Raw genomic sequence first — 21,125 nt, 5'->3', positions numbered from 1 at the left:
TTCAAACCATGTCTTTGTCACCTCCATCGGGCCAGTGCTGCTGCGTTTCCTCATCCCACAGAGGAACGTTGATTATTACTCAATTTTCATTTCAGACAAACCGCATTTTTAGTGCGACGATTTTTCTTTTATTATCGTTAGTGGAATGGGTGGAAAAGGAGCTCTAACAGATGTATGATTAGCAGGGCATGAAATTAAAAATGTTTGTGTACAAGGAAAAGGTTGTTTACTACCAAATTCCTCATTTGAAAATGAAGTGATACACAGAATGGCAGTGTGATTCTGCAGCAGCCCCCCTGTCCTTTTCTGTCCCTCCCTCAGCAGCACTGGCTGAAAAGTAGCAATATTTTTAATATTACTTTTATTAAAAAAATAATAGCACAATTGAAAAGTCAGTACCTGCCTTTGGAGGCAGATTATTTAAAGAGGTTTTTCTCGTGCTCTGGCACTGATGGAGTCAATTCAAGAAAATATTTTGACTGATGTTTAAGCCCCACTGATTAGACCGAATTGAATATTTTATATCAAAATTCATTTGGGTGGAAAATAAGGTTCTGATTGAATAATTTTGAGTGTGGGCATGTACCTGGGTGAAAAGTATGTATTGCCAAAATGTTGAAAAATTCGTATTTCGAGTTGCTGCTGCTGCAGCATATGCGGAGGGGTGCAGATTAGTATGTAGTACTCAGTTCTTGCCCTATTTTGTGGGTCAGACTTGCAGTGGTTTTGCACAGGAATGGTTTCAGACTCTGGTAGAAAGCCATCAGCTCTTAGATTTTTGTTTTAGAAGTGTGGGGGTTTATACCTGTAGAAAATATCTGTCCTTCCCCCCCCGGCCCCCATAATAATGAATTTTTTAAATTTTTAGTTTGAGAAAATGATCTTTTTTCTTAGGAGCTTTGCCTGTGATGTGCAATTCTCAAGTACAGCTGATCTTCCTTGATTTTTTTAAAATTATCATAGAATATGCTGAGTTGGAAGGGTGGATCAGGATCATCAGGTCCAAGTCCTGGCCCTGCACAGGACACCCCAAGAATCACACCATGCACCTGAGAGTGAATTTTAAAAGAACAAGGTTAAGAAGTGTGCATCAGAAACATTTCATTTGTGTTATTCTGCTGAGATAAGCCCGTTCCTACCTAGGACTGAACATTTCCCAGGTACTTTGAATTCTCATCTGTCTCATTCTTGTCCCCTAAAGCCTTTGTGGCCAAGGTCAAGGCTGGCACTGGTTGAAGCCTATCGGGCTGCTCGTGTGTGGGGTTTCACCTGGGTGAGTGTTTGCAGGACCCAGACCTGCAGCATCATCCTGATGGATTCTGCCTGCTGAGCCTGGATGGCATTGAGCAGAAAATAGGAAGAGGGCTAAGAGATTGTTCCTGCACTCTGGGAACAATTGAGACAGAAAATTGCTTCCAGGATTTCTTCACTTTTCCACAGAGAATAATCAGCCTGTGTAATTCTCTGCCACAGGAAATACTGCCCGAATCTGTTACTTAAAGACAGCAAGCAAAGTTCAGATAGCAGCCTGAATACCAAAGGTGCTGCAGAGCAGGGACTGTCATTTACTCAGGTTTTTTTTTGGTGTAGTGGCATTTTTTTGTTGTTTGTCATGGGATATCACAATGGTGCAACCAGTAGGACTGATAATTGAATAATGGCTTAGATAGCCAGCATGTTCTGGGTGCACATTTAGACTTTGGTGCCCTAAACAAGAGGACAAATTTGTATACTGAGCTTGTAAATGGAATTTTGCTTAGCCTGGTGCTTGGATTCTACACCTGAGATTGTGGTGGAACTCAGAGCAATTCCAGTGAGGTGATGGGTGTCTGGTAATTTCAGTCCTTCTCTTGGCTCGTTTTAGTCTTTGCTTCATAGATGTCAACAAATCACTACTTCTGCACCTTTATTTGTTAATCTGGAGAAAGGGAAGGACTTGGGCTACTTGCTGGGGTTTGCGTTATGTTTCTAATAAGGTATTTCAACCATGTGTTTTAGTCCAACTTTTAGGGGAAATTATTTAGATTTTTTGAGTGAGAGTAGTTGTGGCCGAATCACCGCATGAGCATTATACCTGCTGGGCTCCAAAATTTGATTCCTAAATTTCCATTAATGGGTCATACTGGGCCAAAGGATATTGAACTGCTAGAATAGAAAGGAATAAAACAGAATGGAGTTGGTGTTTGGTTATGGGCTCTGGATGTCATTGTTCCTGACTGTTCATCTGGCTAATGTTTGCTTTTGTGTAGTATTTGTCTGTGTCTGTGCTTCTGTGCACATGGGGAAAAGGAGGACAAATATCACTGGGGTGGATTAGCATTAAAAAATAGTTAACTGATCAAAGCCATAAAGCTTGTCCAAGTGAATTCTTCAGAGAAATAGTTTTGAATTTCCCAAGCAGCCGCAGGCCATGGAAGCGAAGCACTATCATTCAGAGATGCAAAAAATCCCCTTCTGTTGGAGTGTTGGACCTATTTGTTCCCTTTTAGGAGGGAATTCAAAATGTTTTCTTAATTTTCTTCTGAACAGCTCACTGCTATCCATCATGAGCCTTTGCCAGCTCTGCTCCCCCTCAGTTTTAACCCTCCACTGAGATCTCTATATCCATACTTGAAATTTTGGATGCCTTTTGGCTCTGTGCGCTTTGCTCTTACAGACCACACCTTGTCTCTGAGCTCAAAATGTCGTAAAGGAGGTGCTAAATATTGTCCTCAGTGCCTTGGTGGAGGTGACAGGGAAGGTGGGATGCAGATGGAGAGTGATACCTGGAAAGGTTTTCCACACTTGCTGAAGGGATGCCTGGGAGCCCTGTTCCTGGTGCCATGTTCTGTCTTTTTACTGGTGCTGCCCCAGCAGGAGCACCAGCCCCACCAGGTCTGCAGAGCAGGTGGGACAAAGCAGGAGGGAATTTCCTTTGTCTCACACGGAGGAAAGTTGTTTGACTGCTCAAAGTTATTGAAATCTCATACTGAAGGTTAAGCAACCAGCCTCTGGGAATTGGGCACATAAATTTGCTTTATGCTTATGAAAGTCTCTTTCACAGTGTTTTGCTTTTTTGCTTCTGCTTAAGATGTAGAAAAGAATGAAGTGCTGGTGTATGGTCCATACACAGGGTATTTGGATGGCACGGTCATTAATAGGAATGAAAATTATACTGTGGTGTTTCAGAGCTTGCCAAGGAAAAAAAGAAAGCAAAAACTCTCAGAAGACACAAAGTGCTTTGTAGCTGGAAGTGTCTGTTGCCCTGCAAGGTCTCAGCTGTCCTTTTCAGTCCCAGTCTTCTATTATTGAAAATATTTTTCTGCCTAATACCTACTAGCTTTTTAATACTGCTTAATTGTATGCATGCCCCCCCAGAAGAAAGCCACACATTTTTCTGCCTTTGGAAATGTTCAGCTTTAGGGCCCCCAGGGAGGGTGTTAATGGCTGTGTCCCGGCTGCCTTTCAGGCAGAGAATTCCACTTTTACTTTCCTTCTGAAATTGGGAGTTTCATTCTCCAGAAAACCGAATTTTCATATAACCACATTTAAAGTGTGTGTGTATATATATATAAATTATTATCTTTAATCCTGAGTCCTAAGTATATTCTGGTAGAAATTGAGGTCATCTTTGTAACAGGTGGGCAGTGCATGGAGAGCAAAGATGTGTCTGAGGGACAGGGGACTGCAGCTTTGGAGAGGGATTAGATGTTTGCACAAGTGTGGGCATGGCATTCATGTGTTCATGTGTGCCATGTACACACATCCTTGGTTTCTGTGGTAGAGCAGAGATGATTTACCCACATAGCAGGGCCATTTGCTAGGGAGAAGTCACCAGTGTTGTGTTCCTGAAGCAATAGAGAGGTGCATCCATATACAGGATAGTGCAAAGTAAAAGGGAAGCTCATCCTTCTCCAAGGTTGTAATTTGGCCTCTGGTATAGGCCACATCCTATGCTCAGATGGGAGCAGTGCTCAGCTATTGATAACATGAGGAGGAATTGAATCTGAAGCCCAGGGCCCTTCTGCACAGGGAAACCATTGCAAAACAAAGCCAGGGTGTGAATTTAAAGTGCAATAGCTGTTCCAGGCATGCTTCTCATGTGGGCAGTCTTATTCTGCTCTGAGAGGGCCTTTGTGCAGTTCTGCTTCATCCAGTGCCAAAGGCTCTCTGAGTGCAGAAAGAAGAATGCCCACACAGGGAGTGGATAGCTTTTCCAGGCTATTTCACCAAGCTGAAGAGTCCCAGGAGATGCCATGTTTTCATGTCCCCATGAATGTTGCAGGAGCCTACCCTTCATTCAGCTCCCTCTCCACTCAAGCTTTCACAGGAGAGCTTTGTGATGGGTGTCTTCTGGACCCTTCCAGGTGCAGTGTACATCACTCATTTACTTGAATTTTTGGGGCTGATCCCTGAGGACCTTGGTCTTGTCTGGGCGTTCCTGGTGTTGCAGTTTGGCATTCTCCATCAGGGCCATCACCTCTTGTGGTGTGTCCAGGCTGCTGAAAAGAACTCCTGTGAGATTGTGCCTATGTTCATCTGTTGTTCCTTTTCCTTTGAAATTGCCAAGCAAACCTGTGCACTGGGTATGATCGTTGTCTGAATACTGTTGAACAGGGAAAAAAAAAGCCCATCTGTTCTACAAAGAGGCAGTGTAAAGAGCAGGCTCTGTGACTAAATAAATTCACATCTGTTTAGCAGAACCATCAAATGGCGAGCAGAGGGGGCCTAATGTGAATCACATGTTGAAACCACAAGTATGAGTGAGATGAGCTGCAAAAGAGAGAGCCTGGAAGTGTTGATCCATGTGAGCAACTGTTGGTTTCTCTCCTTATTCTTTGCCTCTACCAGTTTCCTGAGCTAATGATGCAGAATAAAAAACTCAGGGATGTGCACATGTCTGTGCATACTTATGTGTGTAAGTTTGTATTCATTCAATGATTAATTAACCTTCCTACATTATTTGATCACGACTTCAATTGGAAGGGCTCTGGGTGATGGGGAAGCTGCCAAGGAGGGTCAGTGGGGCTGCCATGAAGAGAGCAGGTGAAGCTGTTCCCTAGTGGAGGTGCTTCACAAAAAAATTGCCCTGGGGTATCTTGTTTCAAAAAGGAGCTTGACTTGGAAGTGATTCCTTGTGATGATGTCTCCATCAGTGTCATCTTAAGGAACCTGATGGAGCAATCTAGAAGCTTCAAAGGGTAGGTTATGCCTTCACATGCTCAAGCTAATTTCAGAATAGGTATCTGTGTACCAGTCCTAACAGACTGCATCTTTCCATGGATCAATGGACTTTGTTGCTTAGATTTTCCCCTTAGTGTTTTAAGCCCTGCAGAAACAAAGGGCAGCTCAGGTTTCTTTATTGGTTGCATTTGCAGTTTATTTTTCTTTTGTGCCAAGAACATATCAATACAATTTCAAAACGCTGTATTTTGTGACTTGAGGCAGCAGTTTCTAACTTAAAAACAAGAAGGCTTTGGGGAGGTACACACAGCTCAGGTGCTTTAGTGAAGGTTATTTGACTGGTCTCCAATAGCCCCTTAGTGCCCATGCAGAGGAGCAAGCATCTTCTCTCCCTCAGGATCTCATGAAAAGAAACACACAGTGATTTTAGTCTCAATTGTGGTTTCTTGATGCTGCCTTGCCTTTTGTCCTAGATATTTTGCAGCAAACGAGGCCAAACTTGCAGAAACAAAGAGTGGTGGAAGATAGGCTGTTAGACCTGATTTGCTCAGATCCTGCTCTCCTGCAGCTCAGGCTGCTCTCTGTAGCTGACAGGGAGCTGTGTACAGCTCACCTGGGATGTGAGCTCTGCAGGAGCTGCTGGAGGTAATGAAGCACTTAAGGGCTGATGTGTTGAAGGTCCCCAAGGAATGATTAAGGTGTTGGCAGCTGTGTTACTTGGAAAGAGAAATACGTGCATTACACAGCAGAGGCATGCTGAAATGCCTTTCAGATGCTTGGTTGTGTGTGGGAACATGCTTTGCCTCAGACCTGAGAGATAGTGGTAGCAACTATTGAAGGGCATTTGATAAATGGAGCTGTGTGTGCTCTTACCAGCTGCAGGACCCAGCTGCCTGCCCTAGCACAGCTCAAAAATTTGCCAGCAGTGGTTAAAATGCAGCAGCATATAAAAATCTTTGGAGATATTAGAAGTTTTGTTCTTCCCTCTAAAAGTACCCTCTGCTCATGATGAATTTCTTCTCTTCCATCACCCCCTGCCAGTCTTTTGGGAGAAAGTGCAATGAAGGTAAAAGAGAATCAGAATATTTTCCTGGAGACTGTCAGATTTGAGCTGTTCCACATCTAGGGAACTGATGTGGCCAGTCTAGTATGAAAACTCTTTAGTCACAACAGAACTTCCTACTGATTTTTGGAAAGGGGAACAAATTATTAATTTGGATGGTCAAAAACAGAAGGCAGCAAAGCAATAGTGGTAGAGCAACTGGGGTGGGCTTTTTAGCAGGATGAGCTTGTTTAGCAAACTCACAAGGCTGGTGTGGATGCCTGGCTGGGTTGACTTCATTGCTGGTAGTATGGTTTGAACCAGCTGGGGAATTATCTCCCAGAGCTTTGCATATCACTGTTCTTGAATGAATGGACACTGAGTTAAAAGGGAAGAGCAGCAGTTTCTTGGGCTGGTGCTTAGTGCTTTTATGAGTTTCAAAGTAGAATTGAAAATCGAATTTCAAGCACTTGTGTTCTGTCATGAGTTTCTATTCAGAGCAGAACTAATGCTCTATGGATACTAAACCAGAGCTTTATCTTCAGGCACTCCACAGTGTCACGATCAGCTTTGCCTTTGCTTTTAATATTCCCCTTCAGCCATTTTCCTGTGCTTTAAGAACCTCCCCTCACCCCTCCCTTTGAACAGGTGTCTTCTTAATGAGCTATATGTCATATGTTTATTGCAAACAGCATCGGGGTAGCTAACACCACCTTGTGACCTACCCTTCTATCCATGTAGCCATGGCATGGTGAAGCTCCTCCAGCTTAGGCACCATCTCAAAATATGCCTTTTATTCTTCTTTATTTCTTGACAAAAGGATGTGGAGCAGGCAGTGAACACCCAGTCAAATATGAGTCCACTGTGTGCTGTGGTTGTCAATAAAGTACACTGCATATAGGGCTGCTTCAGGAGGAGCCTGGACTGTAGACTGAGTTATTGCTCACCTTTCCTCACTACTGCTGAGGCTATTACCCAGTCTTGAGTCCACCAGTTGAAATGGGATATTGAAGAGGTGGAAAGAGTCCAGAGGAAGGTCAGTCAGGGGCTGAGAGCACATGGCCTACAAGATTAGGCTGGGAGAGCTTTGGCTTCTGTTTCTGGTGGAAAGGAGGCAAAGGAGTGATCCAATGGCAGCCTGTGACAACTGCCGGGGGCCTTCTGAACAAGTCAGAGCCAAATGCTTCTGTCCAGATGGCCAAATAAAGTGCTGTGAACATGCATAATGGATTGGGAGATTCAGCTGGAGAGCTGGAAAAGAATTTTCTTTGGGAAAATAGTGTAACACTAGTACAAGTCACCAGGTATCAAGGGATTCTTCATTTTGGAGGTTTTCCAGGACAAAGCCACAGCAAGCCTTACCTAAAGTTGGTGATAGTTTAGTCTCCTGCTAAAAGCAGAACTTGGTAGCCTGCAGAGATCCTCTGTCTTTCCTGACAGTACTGCAGGCTTTCAGCTTCTTTAAGGAGGAAGCAATTTAAACCTTTATTTTTGCTTTGTGTTGCAGAAGGGAGACAAGAAGACAGTGCTTGTGTGTTGCTGATGTCAAGTCACCTGTTGTCATGAAACTCAAGAGAAATGTAGTCTTTTTCCTGACTGTTTATACAAAGAGTTTTGTGCACTTCGTTTCTTACAGTTTTCATACACTCAAATATCTTGCCTCCTTTAGCAATCTCTCTGCAACATCAATTTCCAGTCATCTGGCAGCTATCACTCTTCTGTGTTTTAACATACAGGATTTGTCATAGGAGAAAGGATTATTTGCCAAGTGCAAAACCAAGACACAGCTTGGTGCAAGGCTCAGGAAAAAGTCATCCAGGGATTTGTGGTGCCTGAAGCTGTGACTTCCAGGATGGCTTGGATCTGAGGGAGGAAAAGTTAAGTGGATCAGGGGTGAGGAAGAGAATCTGGGGTTAAAGATTTTGATCCTGGGCACTGTTCCTGCCCATTAATTGGTTTAATTGCTTGCTAGGCAGTACAGTGTCAAAGTCTGGATTCTACTGCCAGCTCCATGAGCTGTCACAAGGTTATGGTGGTGACAGACCCACACATGCTTCCTTCCTGAGTGGGGCCTGTGCTGTGCCTGTGTTCTGAGCTGCAGCTCCTTTTCCATTCACAGAAATCCTCTTGATGGCTTGGGGGTCAGACTGCCAGTAGCAGATGTGTGTTCTTCCAGGTGATGCAGCATCTGACTCTTCCTGCAATCACAGCTGTTTTAGAGGAGGAGTGAAGTGCAGGGAGCCCCATCATAAATACAACCCCCCCTACACCCAGCCTTGCTGGGTAGGACGTCAAGCTCAGCGCTGATTCCTTGTTCCCTCTATCAGTTTCCCACTGAGCTCAGATCCCTGCTGTTTCTCCCCAGGCTGAGCCACACACACTGCTCTGCAGAGCTAATACAATTATCTGTGTGTCAATATGCTGCCATGGTCCCATTTGGTCCCACTGGGGTCTTGTTGATATCTCACAGCTGAGCTACATGTTAGTTCTGCACAATTCCTCCTTGTTTACAGCCAGCATCAGCATCCAAAGTACCTGAACTTGTTCCAACAGCCTTAACCTTGCCAGTTCTTGTTGTCCTGTTATCTTTTCACTTCTGTGGGACTCTTGATATGCCTGATTTCAGTACATCTCCATCAGTTGGGAAGTCCAGTCCCTTAATAATTTTATTTGATGGATAAGCTCTGTGTTGCTTGGCAATGCCTTGCTGAAGTAGGAAGCCAAGCACTGAGCTGTGCTATAGGCAAGAAGACATTGAATACACAGAAGGAATAAAGGCAGGTTTTTTTTGGCAGAGAGGTCTTGAAAATAAATTGTATGCAGGAAAATAGTATTTGTGTAAGGTAGCTCATGATCTTAGACTCCCAGAATAACTTTTCTGCATCATTCCTGGTTTTGCTGTCTCTTTTAATAGATTTCTTCTCTTATTTTATATACAAATTTCTGAAACATCCATCTCAAACTTCTTTGTGGTAAGCAACATCCTCAAAAACATGTAGGTCAAGTTATCAGGGGAAGAGGCTATAACAATTGGAAGGAATCTGGCTGGCTCAGAGCTAACTCCTGGCTTCGGTCCTTAGGTTGAGGAATAAAATGTATTTGAGTAAGCCAGCAGGTCTGCCTCCTCTGTTACAATTGCCTTGGGGTTTGTTGTGACCACAAGTAGCTGTGGCCTTGGATTGGTGTTTTATCCAATATGATTATGTTTGGAGTAGCTGAGGATTGTCTCATGCCACAGAAGCCAAGAATCAGCTTGCTCTCTGGTGAAATTGCAATGCAGTCATTAGAGTTGTATTAGATTAGATAGATCTATTTATCTCCAGGGAGCCAGTATGATCTCTTTGTTTCACGGACAAGTCAAGTTCAATTTATTGGGATTTTAAAGCCTAGTTTGTCATCTGACACCAGGATGTGACATGGCTGTAAAAGGAAGATCTCATTCATCAGCTTTTATGCATGTGTTTTGCAGCAGCAGCCAAATTCAAATAGCCAGCATCTAATCCCAAAACTCCTAATGCAATTATATTGGGAAAGAAAAGAAGTTTTATGTTTAGTTTGCCCTTCTACCTTTTCCACTACTGAAGCTGATACAAGAAGAATGAACTAAGAGGGAAATCTAAGGATGGGTTCTTGGTTGATATCATAATTCTCCCAGAGGCAAGGTTTTGAAGTAGGAATGATTGCAGCATTGGGTTGATATCTGATGAACTATTTTCATGATGATGTTAACTTTTGTCAAGCATCTTTGTACCAGAGAGACTGTTCTTTACCATCACACCTTTGCAGTTTCCACTATACACTTGCTGTCTTCCTTTTATGTCTCAGTAATACTGTAGAAGTTGTAGTGATTAAGAGTGTACAACGAAAGTCACATCTCAAACTGGCATGGGCCTGATGAAAAATAGATGAATTGTGGATGCAGCTAGGGGAAAAAAGTTAATTTTCAGGTATTGGTTATTAAAAGAATGGGCACAAGCTCTGTTCATTTGCAAATTATTGCAACTAGAAAATAAGGAATATAATGTTGCATTGCCAGTAGGTGATATTGCTGGCATATCTTAAGTGGAATACAATATATTGCATGTGGAATACAATATACTGCAAACTGGAAGGAGCTGATGAGTCCCTTGAAGGCAGGGAGGCACTGCAGAGAGACCTTGATAAATTAGAGGATAGAGCAATCACCAGCCATAGGAAGTTCAACAAGAAGTGCCAGATTCTGCACCTGGAATGGGGCAACCCTGGATGGATGGATGGATAGACTGGGAATGAGAGTTTGGAGAGCAGTGCCATGGAAAGGGACCTGGGGGTCCTGGCTGGTGGCAAGCTGAACATAAGCCAGCATTCCCTGGCAGCCAGGAGGGCCAAGTGTGTCCTGGGGGTTCACCAGCCAGGCAAGGGAGGGGATTGTCCTGCTCTGCTCTGCACTGGGCTGGCCCCACGCTGAATATTGTGGACAGTTTTGGGTACCACAATGTAAGAAGGACATGAAACTATTAGAGAGTGTCCAAAGGAGGGTAATGAAGGTAGTGAAGGGCCTTGAGGGGAGGCAGTGTGAGGAGCAGCTGAGGGCACTGGGTCTGTTCAGCCTGGAGGAGACTGAGGGGAGACCTCACTGCAGTCACAGCTTCCTCCTGAGGGGAAGAGGAGGGGCAGGCACTGATCTCTGCTCTGTGCTGACCGTGACCGGACCCAAGAGAATGGCCTGAAGCTGAGTCAGGAGAGATTTAGGTTGGATATTAGGAAAAGGTTCTGCCCCCAGAGGGTGTTTGGGCTCTGACCAGGCTCCCCAGGGCAGTGGTCACAGCACCAAGCCTGGCAGAGCTCAAGAAGCGTTTGGATAAGGCTCTCAGGCTCCTGCTGTGACTCTTGGGGATGGTGCTGAGCAGGGCCAGGAGCTGGACTCGATGATCCTCGTGGTCCCTTCCAGCTCAGCAGGTTTGTGATTCCATGAAACCCTTCTGACTGCAGATGAAGTCACAGCTGTCAGTCTGGGTTTTTGAGTCACAAAATAGTTGATTTTGATCCCTCAAGGGATCTCTGCATGTCATCTGGACCAACTACTTCCTCATACCTGGGTGCACTTGGAACTTAAGCCAGGTCTTCTGGAGGATCCCATGGAAGTTTGATTGAAGCTGTTAAAGCCAGAATGAAATATTACCAGACTATATTCTTTGAGGAATAATTCATCAGTGCTCTAACTAGGTTTCTTTTTCCTTTAATTCCTCTGATTACATTAGTGATGTCCCATAGCAGGAAACAGGTAAATGCTCTCAGTCCTGTTTAACTGAAGTGTCTTTGATTTCATTTGCTCATTTATTTATTTTACTTTGAGGGAATTGGGATGAAGATACAAAACCTTGCCTTATCCAGGCAATCAAAATAAGCTATAAATCTGAGAGGCAGATTTGAAGTTGCTCAAGCTGATACCTGCTGTGAAAGACTACAGTAAAGCATTAGGAAATGTGCATACACCATGTAAAATGGGTACAAGCAAAGAAACCTGATCTTGAGGGGGTATTTGCCACAAGAACTTGGAGTCCACCTGTTGAGTTTGCCTAGGGTCAGAAGGGCAGTCACTGGAGGGTGATGGTGTTTTCCATTCCTCTTCATCACCTCTCAAAATCTCGTGGTGGCTCAGTTGACACTTAGACCTTTGCTGCTCACTGGTGGCAGAGGTCACCATGCACCATGCACAGGATTCCCAGTGCTCAGACTTGTTCCTGAAACTTCATGATGAAGGTCAGGACTCACTTTGCTGCTGGGGGGTTTGAGGGATGAGCGTTATTCGGCTGGTTAATATTGCAGTAGTTAAGTTCAGTTAGAGATGTTGTGCAGATCAGCAATGATTAAGGGAGTTCCCAAGGACTCCCAATTCCCCAAATCACATAAATTGCCATATGATGTAAAATTGATGAGAATAAGTAGTACCATATGGGAAAAGCATCCCAGGTGAGCTTGTGCTGAATTTAAGTACCTATGGCACTTCCTATGTTTGGTTAAAGACCTCTAATAAGACCTGAATTTTGATATTATACCCTCTTCTGAAGGCCACAAGAAGTACAAGAGCATGGCTAGAGATCATGTGCCATAAATGAAGAAATAAATTTATTTAACCTTCAGAGGGGAACAGTGCCAAAAAAAACAAGCAGCTTTGGGAGTTTGTAAAGAGCAAATCTCTCTGGTCAGCCTCATTCACTGCATTTGACTAATTAGAAGACTGGAGGTGAAAAGGACAAAGCAAAGGACTGTATTTTAGCAGGGCATTTGAGGTTTGTGATTTGGGGAATTTCAGACAGAAAAATGGAGACAAATCAGCTTAGAGGAGAGACATCCAGGTGTGCAGGTTGCAGCTCCAACAGAAAGGGACAATGGGTGGCATGGTTTTTGCATTGTGAAGGATGTCCCCTTAATTTACTTCTAGAGCTGTTCTTTAAAATTCATTTGGAAGGTGATGTAAAGTCAAAACTTTTCTCTTGGAGTTCTTTTACTTGGATGGAAGAGAAGAAAGAGTGGGGAGGATGCAGTTTGCCTTTCTACACTTAGAGACAAACTTGAGTTATCATGGGAAGGTGATGCTTGTATTGTGTATCAGAGAAAAGCCCAACAAAACTTTCAGTTGCATCTGCTGGCAACAAACAAGGTCCTAATTCCCTGTATCTGGTCAATCTCTTGGCCTTAGGAGAAATGGTTCACTGTGCATGGGTGATACCAAGACAGAACATCATAGACCTACATCAAGCCAGTGAATTTAGGAAGGCGTGGGATGGAAGACAGAGCAGACAGTCTGTAAGCACAGACGGTTGTTGCTCATTTTCTGTTAAATTATGTTGCTACCCGCTACGAAGCATTAGCTTAATTAACTCAGGGATAAAATCTTCTGTCTTGGTGAAGTCCATCAACATCCAAAGAGTATTTGGTCCATGTTACAAATATGAAAATGAAATGGAGATTTATTTGGGTACAGTCTAATCACAGAAAAGCCAGCCTGTCTCAGAGATGAATGTACGTACAATTTCAAAAGTAGACAAATTGGTACTCTACCCTTCCATTGCTTATCACATGTAAGGAGAAATTGACTTGAAACCCTCAGTTTTTTACCTTTGCTTCTCAAAGGTGAATGACATCCTGTAATTAAAAGCAAAAACAAGCTCTTATGCCCACACATTTGAAAAAAGAAAAAGGCTGTGAAAAAACCTTGTCAGGCTGTTATTACTGCACGGTATTATCTGCTATTGATATTCCTGATCTGACATTTTTAGATAATGTGGTCTCAGCTTGGGATTAATGGATTCCAGTTCTTCTGCTGTGGTGTATTCTTTCATGGTTAGAATTTTCTGAATTTACAGCATTAAGATCCTCCTAATGATAGAACCAGAGCCCACTGTTTGCCTTATTTATGCAGCGTGATTTCACTCTTCGCTCTTAATGCTATTTATCATGGTTAGTCTGGTCTTATCCTCTGCCTCCAAAAGTAGGTGATGACTAATGCTTCCAAGGAAGGAAGGATAACAGAACCTCAGGCGTCCACAGCTGATTTCAGTCAGGTTTTTGTTTTTGATATTATTCATCATTTTACCTCTTCTATTTTAAGTTACTATTCTTAAAAATGGTCTTACGCCATCAGCCACCATTTCAGAAAAGGTAGCTGGAAAATTGAAGAGAGTTCAGAGTAAACATACATGAAAGAATCAAGAGAAATCTGCCCTTTACAGGGAGTTTAATTGATACTTAATTTAAATGTTTTGGTTTGATTTAAGCAATGATCTGGCTGCGTTCTGAAAGGATCTACATAAGGCAGAGAGGCAAGTCTGTATTGCAGATGACAGGAGCATTACAAAATGCAATGGTTGAAAGTGGATCTAGCTAAATTTTAAGCCAGACATAAAGGAGAAGCTGTGATTATGGTGCTTAATTTTTTTATCCAAACAATGTACCTAATGCTGTGTTGGGTTCTCCAACACTTGCATTGTTTCAGTTGAGGCTACATATGCTTTATAACAAATAATCTTTAGCTCAGCAGAAGCTTTGCAGAGCGGTAGTTTGGGATGGTTCAGGGTTAGTCAAGATGATCAAGGAGAGGCTTTCAAATCAGTGACACAGAGAAGATTTAAGGGGTTTTTTGGGGGGGATGAGCAGTGAATTTGGGAAGGGGGTGTTGCCAGAGTGGTCAGTGAGGAAGGAGTCACAGGAAAAGCTTGTAGCAGTCAGATCAGGAATGGAGCTGTGAGCTGTGGGTGACCAAGGATGGCTGTGGGAGGGTGGCAGGCAGACATGCAGAAGGTTTCAGCCAAGGCAGAGGTGTGGCAGTGACAGAGGAGCAAGAGGTGTCTATCCCTCTGGGAGGATTCCCAGGAACATGGGCTCAGCCTTCCTGAGTTAACTGTTTCGTGGCTGGATCTACCGAGGGTTGCCAGGAAGGGGCTCAATGAATGCAAACAGTGCCTGGCAAATTTCTTGCTTGGAGCAGAAGTGTGGGGGCAGCTGTAGATTTAATCTGTACGTTAACATTGCAGTGAAAAATAACTTCTAATGGAAGAAGATAGCTCAAAAGTGAAATGTGTGTTTGCTGGCTGTGTTGCTGGCTAGCCAGAAAAGCTCTGCTGTTACCTATTGGGTGTTCCTGTCCAAGCACAGGCACCACAATGACACTCAGGCAGTGACATGGGTAAGAGTAAGTTTAGAGTAAGGGAATTAGAGATAGGCCCAGGTTTTCCTGTGCTATTTTTGTTACTTGGGCACATCACAAATGTTCTGCTCCTGATGGAAAACCAGTCAGTATTGCAGGGAGTGGAGAGAGAGCACTGGTGACTCTGAATTAGCCATGGTGCTCCACCATGGAGAAGTCTGCTGAAAGGTGGGCTGTGCTTGTCTGCAAGCCACCGTCCCTTATATTTTTCCTTGCTTTTGGCCTTTTACCAGCCAAAATGGAGGGAAAATAATAGCAATCTCAGAAGTTTAGCTTCAGCTTTTAAAAAGAAATTAATTCATTTTCTTTTTCTGTGATCTTGCAGAGTAGTTTGGCTAAATTTAATTGAGTCTGGGGAGCTGAGGCTGGAACAGATGAGGAAAAGGGAACTTGCTGAAAACACTGTCAGGGCACAGATAGCAAAAACGAGTGGCAGTAAATGCATAACAGAAAATGAGATGGGGAGAAAGAGGAAGAGAAAAGGCTAATGGGGAAACAATTAGAAAATACCACCATGGCCAAAACAAAGGCGTTAGAGGTTAGCTGAGAGGGAGCTGTGTGCCAGCTTACAGTCAGCAGCTGAGTTACAGCACTGTGATCTCCCTGCTCCCAAGCTGTCCATAGGAGCAGTCTGCTTTCTAAGCTTGTTTGTTGAAATTCTCTCATTGTCTTCAGCTGTGCTCAGTGCTGTGCAACCTGGCTACTGGAGCAGATATTCTTGGTTTGTGCATCACACAACCCATCCCTGTCATCAGCCCAGCAGACCATGAGGGTTCAGTGGGACCAAGGCATGCTGCCTGGGGGTGGTTAAGGAACATTCCAGAACAGGAATGGTGATAATCTAATCAGTAATGGGATTTTTGTCTTTAGCTTTGAGTCAACATGGAGTTAATGTCTAGGGTCTTAGGGTGCTTCATTGTAGCAGGGGGCTCTTTCATATTAGATGTCAAGCCATAGGCTGAAAACCTGTCAGAATTAAACTCCAGGATGCTTTTAGCAATGGGTAAGCTACAGTCATCTTTGGATGTAATAACTCTGCAGAGTGCAGGCTCGTTCTGTTTAGCTCTTAAGGCTGACTGCCCTCATTGCTTTCTGCTCTTAAGACCTAGATAGTTGTCTGAGTTTTATTGCTGCTTTTACGGATTTGAAGGATGGAGGAGGAGGAGTCAGCAGTGTAGGTGAATCTTACTGCTGGAGTGGCAGTCATTTTCCAGGTCCATAGGGGCTGCTGTTGGTGCTGGGAAGTGCCAGGCAGTGGGACCATGGTTCGTGTGCCCTCAGCCCCCACCCGTTGGGACTGGTTTCCTCTCCTGCCCTGTGGGGAGGACCTGCCTTTCACTTCTTGCTTTCAGAACGATGCTCTGCACTCTTACTGTGGGTTGGACAGCAGGCCTGTGAGGGAGAAAAGTCATGTCCTTGCAGCTCAGCCTTGGATCCATCTCCGGGCTGCTCCTGCTGTGCTCCTGTCTGCCTCATTTCTAGGCAGCTCCAGTGCCTTCATTTCACTGGTATTGGATGCCTAGTGCAGCAAGTTCACTTACTGGTGGTAGGAATTGTGAAACCACTGGCTGCACATCGAGCAGTCAGACTGCATGGCCAGGAAGAGACAGAAGTGTTGGGAGTGATGCTTGGCCCTTGTCAGTTCCTCTCTCACGCAAGGAGTGATGCAGGTGGAAGATGATCAAAAATTGTCACCTCCTAGTGTTGGGTCAGACATTGGGGCTTAAAGTAGAAATTACTCCTCAAGCAGGAAACTGTTTTTTGAAGTAAATTTTCTGGTTCAAATAAGCACACTTGTGTATCCATCAGTTTTAACAGTCATTGCTCTTAGCTGGAGGTGCTCACCTTGCACTACCATGTGGAGATCTTGATCCTATCTCTGGCATTGATCCTTTTCCATGATGAAATTAAATCTTTGCTGATGAGGTCATGGGTGCCTGCTGGTTTTGGTAGCCTCAGGAGGTTCTGACACCAAAGCAGTGCATGGGCAGGAGCAACAGGGTGCTCAAGAGCTGCAAAATTAGCATTGACTTTTGTCTGTGTGGGATCTTCATTCCTCCATCAAATCTCAAATCCAGCTCCATTGGACATTCTGATGGTACAGTAGGACTGTCATGGCTACCCTGCGAGTGTGGTTTGTGTGTGGTGAAAAACACTTGTTCATTGGAATTAACAGGATTTTTATGGGCAACATTTTCAGCAGCATCCGAACCCAGTTCTCAAAAGTGATGTAGGCTTTTAAGAGGCCAAAGCCAAGATTTTCATAAATAAGTAATGATTTGGGCTGCCTCTGCTTTTTGTTACACAAGTCTAAAAGGAGCCTGGTTGTCAGGGGTTGTGAGATTCTGGCATTTATTCAAAATTGACATGCTTTTAAAATGTCTTAAGCTGGGCATTCAGAAATGGAGGCATCAAGAATGATTAGCTACTTTTGAAATCTGTTTTCTTAAAAGTCTGAATGAAAATCACTGGGGCATGGGGTCCTAAATGACATGTGAAAAAGTGCTAAAAGTGTATTTTGGAAGTGTGTGTGCCTGTCTGTGACTAAACTTGTCCCCAGAGCACCTGCACTGTTGTACATTAATGTACTCAAAAAAGCCTAACAGGGAAAGGCAAATACATCACTACTGTGCTGAATGCAGGGTGGGATTGATGGGCTGCTTCAGGGTATCAGCCTGTCTCTGCTCTGGTTTGAAGAGGAAAATAGCAATGATTATTGTAGGTACCAACAATAGCCTGATCAGTAATTCTGACCTGCTGGGGAGAGAAAGGCAAATTTGCATCTGAAGTCCTATGTATTAGGAACAGCATATTTAAAGTTAAGCATGCACCAGTTAAACATATTTTGAAGGGTTTTGTAGGATTGATTTCATAAACCAGAAAAATAGTAGAATTGCAGCTGTTCCTTCCCCAGCTCAAACTCCTAATGTATATGTGACTCTCTTTATGTCTCCTCAGACCTGAAGCATGTCCCACCCATCCTGGCTGCCTCCCAAGAGTACCAACGAGCCTGTTGGCCACGTTACTGCAAGGATGGAGACCACACACACCTTTGGCACTCCCAGCATCTCCGTGTCCACCCAGCAGACCCCAAAGAAGTTTGCGCCTGTGGTCGCCCCCAAACCAAAGTACAACCCATACAAGCAACCAGGAGGTGATGGTGAGTATTTATTTTCTAGGAAGGAACCACAACTGCCTCATTCAGAGGAACTGACTGCTAACACAGGCTGTTCTTGATTTGCTCTTTGTTGGTGAGGTTGTGAGAGCCTCCCTTTTTCAGGTCATTCAAATCAAGAAGGATGTGAAGGTATCTCTTCCCCTTGCTCTGGCTAGCTACCCTCCTGAGAAGGGCAGGGCTGGGGGAGGGCATGAGGACAGACCTTTCTCAGTTCCAGTTGAAAGCAGATGTCCTATGTCCAGGACTGGTACTTTTCAAGGGGTTTTGCTTGTTTGGTCCCTGCTGGCACGTGATGATTCAAGGAGCTTAGGCTCAAGCAGTCCTTTTCAGTATTGGTTCTTTGACCCCACCACAGTGGGAATGCTTTACAAACAAGGGGTTGATCTGTGGAATATAAGTATGATTGGGAGTGGTAGGGCATAAATTTGACCAGTGAGTCTGGAAGTGTTTTCTCTCCAGTCTGCTGGATGGATTGTTTTAGTTCAGTTTAGTTCTTTCCCTCTACTATGGAACACTCTTGAATATGAAATAATTGGGAAGGTATTTAGATGACCATTGCTATGGTCTCTGGAGCTGTTAAGTCAGCAAAACAAATGGCCTGCCAGTCACTGTGTGTCAGCCTTCCTCTACTTCTTGCTGTGAAAGTCCTCCTCTCCAGATGAAGTTGAGCAGCAAGGGTGGGATTTGGGATCCTGGCTTGTGGACACATGGAGGGGAGTGAGTTTCCAGGAGCAGGACAGCATGGCTGGGAGCAACCCTGGAAGCTGCAACTGGAAACCTGCAAATTGGAGCACCTGGGATGCCCCTGGCTGACAATGGAGAGTTTGTGATGGAACTGCAGCAGAAACAAGTGAAGGCCAAGGATTTTAGGAGAGAGTGGTAGCTATTTTGGTAGAGCATGACATTTTCTATTCCTGGTGATTTACTGCAGGTAGAAATGGGGGGAAGTTCTTCCCCTCTTTCCCTCCAACCTTTCTCCAATGACAAGCTCAGCTGTATTCAAGCAAATGGCTAAACCAGCTTTTGTATTTGGTTTGGGATGCTCTACATTGTTCCTTCACTGCTTTTCCCTCTTTTATGTTGAGTACAATAAGATAAATATCACCTGTGTATTTTTTCCTCTTTCTGCTCTATCTTTTGGAAGCGTATACATTTTCAGGAACACTACAGAGTAATGGAAAAGAGAAAGAAAAACAAAGCAGCATATTAAATCTTACATTTGAGTGATTTTCTAAAGTTAAGGACATTTTATAGGAAAGTTGGAAAAGCCTGATGAATGTTTTGGGTATTTTTTGTCTGCCGCTCTAACTTCGGAGAATTCAGAACAAAAAAAGAAAATGTGTTGGAGAGGGAGAAGCGAAGTCATATGCACCTGTTCTGCTGCCTTCCGTAACAAAACTTAGTGAGAAATAGGAAGAGAAAGACATTTGGAATTTAAAAAGTAAAAAATAATCCATCTCTGAAATGCAAAGAAAATGTCATCCTCGAGTCAAGTGGAAATTCTTATTTTTCTAATTCTCTTGCAATTAAAAATAATAATGGAATATGGCCCTTTTTTCCTAGGAAATCTGTTCTTGATCAGTCAGGATTTTTTGTGTGAAAAAGATCAGTATTTTTAATTGTCAGTGTTTTAGTGATTGTAGGTCTAATTGTATGTGACTGAGGAACTTTATCACCTTCTAAAAAAATCCTGTGTTTCTTGCCATTTGTGGAAGAAGTTTTCCCAAGGAAGTTTTCCCAAGGAGCAGAACAGGCACTGCAGGCTGAGAAGGAGAGACAAGGCACTCCAGCATTTCTCATTGTTCCTGGTCCTGCAAGCAGTCGGGCATTGCTGGGTCTGCTGGAAACCAGGAGATGTTTGGGAGCTCCCAGGGGACTTTGTCAGTGCCAGTCCCTTGCCTTGTCTGACACTGGGCTTTTAGAGATCCCATCATTATCTGTCAGGCCTGGAAGAGCTAAGGGTTGGCCAAGACCTGGTCAGAGGTAGGCTTAGTGATGTGACAACATGCCTGCAGCTTTAGCTAATCCTCTTCCAGAAGGTGACACACTGCTGGTTGCTGTCAGCAGCCTGTGCAAAGCCATTACCATCCATATATAACCCTGAGAACATGAGGCTTCTGGGATCTGCCAGGCAAGGGCTGGGGTGAGAAATAGCCCAGTGTGCTTCAGTCACTTGCTATGGCTCCCTTCTCTCTTCCAGGCTCCCTGATTGTTTTTTCAATGACCTCCCTGATTTCTGCAGCAATAATTCAGCCTGGGAGATGGCTCCAGGCCCCACTGGTTCCCTGCTTACAGGGGCACTGCCATTTTGCCTCAGTTTGTCCTCTGTTGGACACAGGTCTTTCCCACCTGGTTAACTGTGAGTCTGTAGGTAGGGGTAGCATCCCCTCAAACCCCGGTGTGTTTTCATCCCTCCTGCCCTGGCAAAGCTGCTTAACTGGAGGCACATGGGCTTCCCAGGGATCCTTCTGCTGGAGATGAGTGGGAGCAACAGCACTGCTCTGGGGAAGGGTTGTCCTGCTGCTATTATTGGTCAAGAAGTGGCTGTGCTCAGCACAGCCTTGGCTGCCCCAGCAGTGTCACTGGAATTGGCTCCCTGCAGCCTTTGTAGTTCTGGAATCTCTCTGGGAGACTGGCAAATTCTGTTCCTGGTAATTTCCTCAGCTCATTGCTGTTAATGTTTAGGAATGTGCATCCTCTGGCCTTGTGGTTCTTATTATTGTTTTGTAGGTGTGTTGCTTGTACATAGAGGGTCTGTCAAGCTGATCACATTTGTGGTTTTATTTCTTGATCGTATTGAAGGCAGAGGGGAAAGACACTGGAGTGAAAGACTGTGGAGCAGGTGCTGTGTGTACCCCCCTCTCCCTCCCATCTCCTACCAAAGCATTTCCTTAGTCTCACCTTGACTTCAATTTTATTTTTTATTTCCTGATACCTGCACAAAACTCAGCCAGAAGGTGCTGATTAAAAGCTGCTTAATGGAACTTTAACAGAAGGTTAGAAATGGTTACATGACTGAAACAAAGTGAACTGGCAGCAGCCAACAGTTTATA

General features: G+C 44.1%; 1 protein-coding gene across 2 annotated transcripts in view; it reads left to right on the top strand.

Moving 5' to 3' along the window:
* The window catches only part of LPP (LIM domain containing preferred translocation partner in lipoma), a 333,171-nt gene that overhangs the window by 99,247 nt on the left and 212,799 nt on the right, over positions 1–21,125 (top strand). For both annotated transcript variants that reach the window (XM_077184001.1, XM_054639115.2), the window contains one exon: positions 17,853–18,054. In XM_077184001.1, the coding sequence (XP_077040116.1) occupies positions 17,862–18,054 (193 nt within the window). In that variant the 5' untranslated portion in view covers positions 17,853–17,861. The remainder of the gene's footprint in view (positions 1–17,852; positions 18,055–21,125) is intronic.

This window comes from Agelaius phoeniceus, chromosome 10 (genome assembly GCF_051311805.1).
Source record: "Agelaius phoeniceus isolate bAgePho1 chromosome 10, bAgePho1.hap1, whole genome shotgun sequence".
Taxonomy (NCBI): domain Eukaryota; kingdom Metazoa; phylum Chordata; class Aves; order Passeriformes; family Icteridae; genus Agelaius; species Agelaius phoeniceus.
The sequence above is the reverse complement of the archived record's forward strand: the minus strand, read 5'-3'. Positions and strand labels throughout refer to the sequence as shown.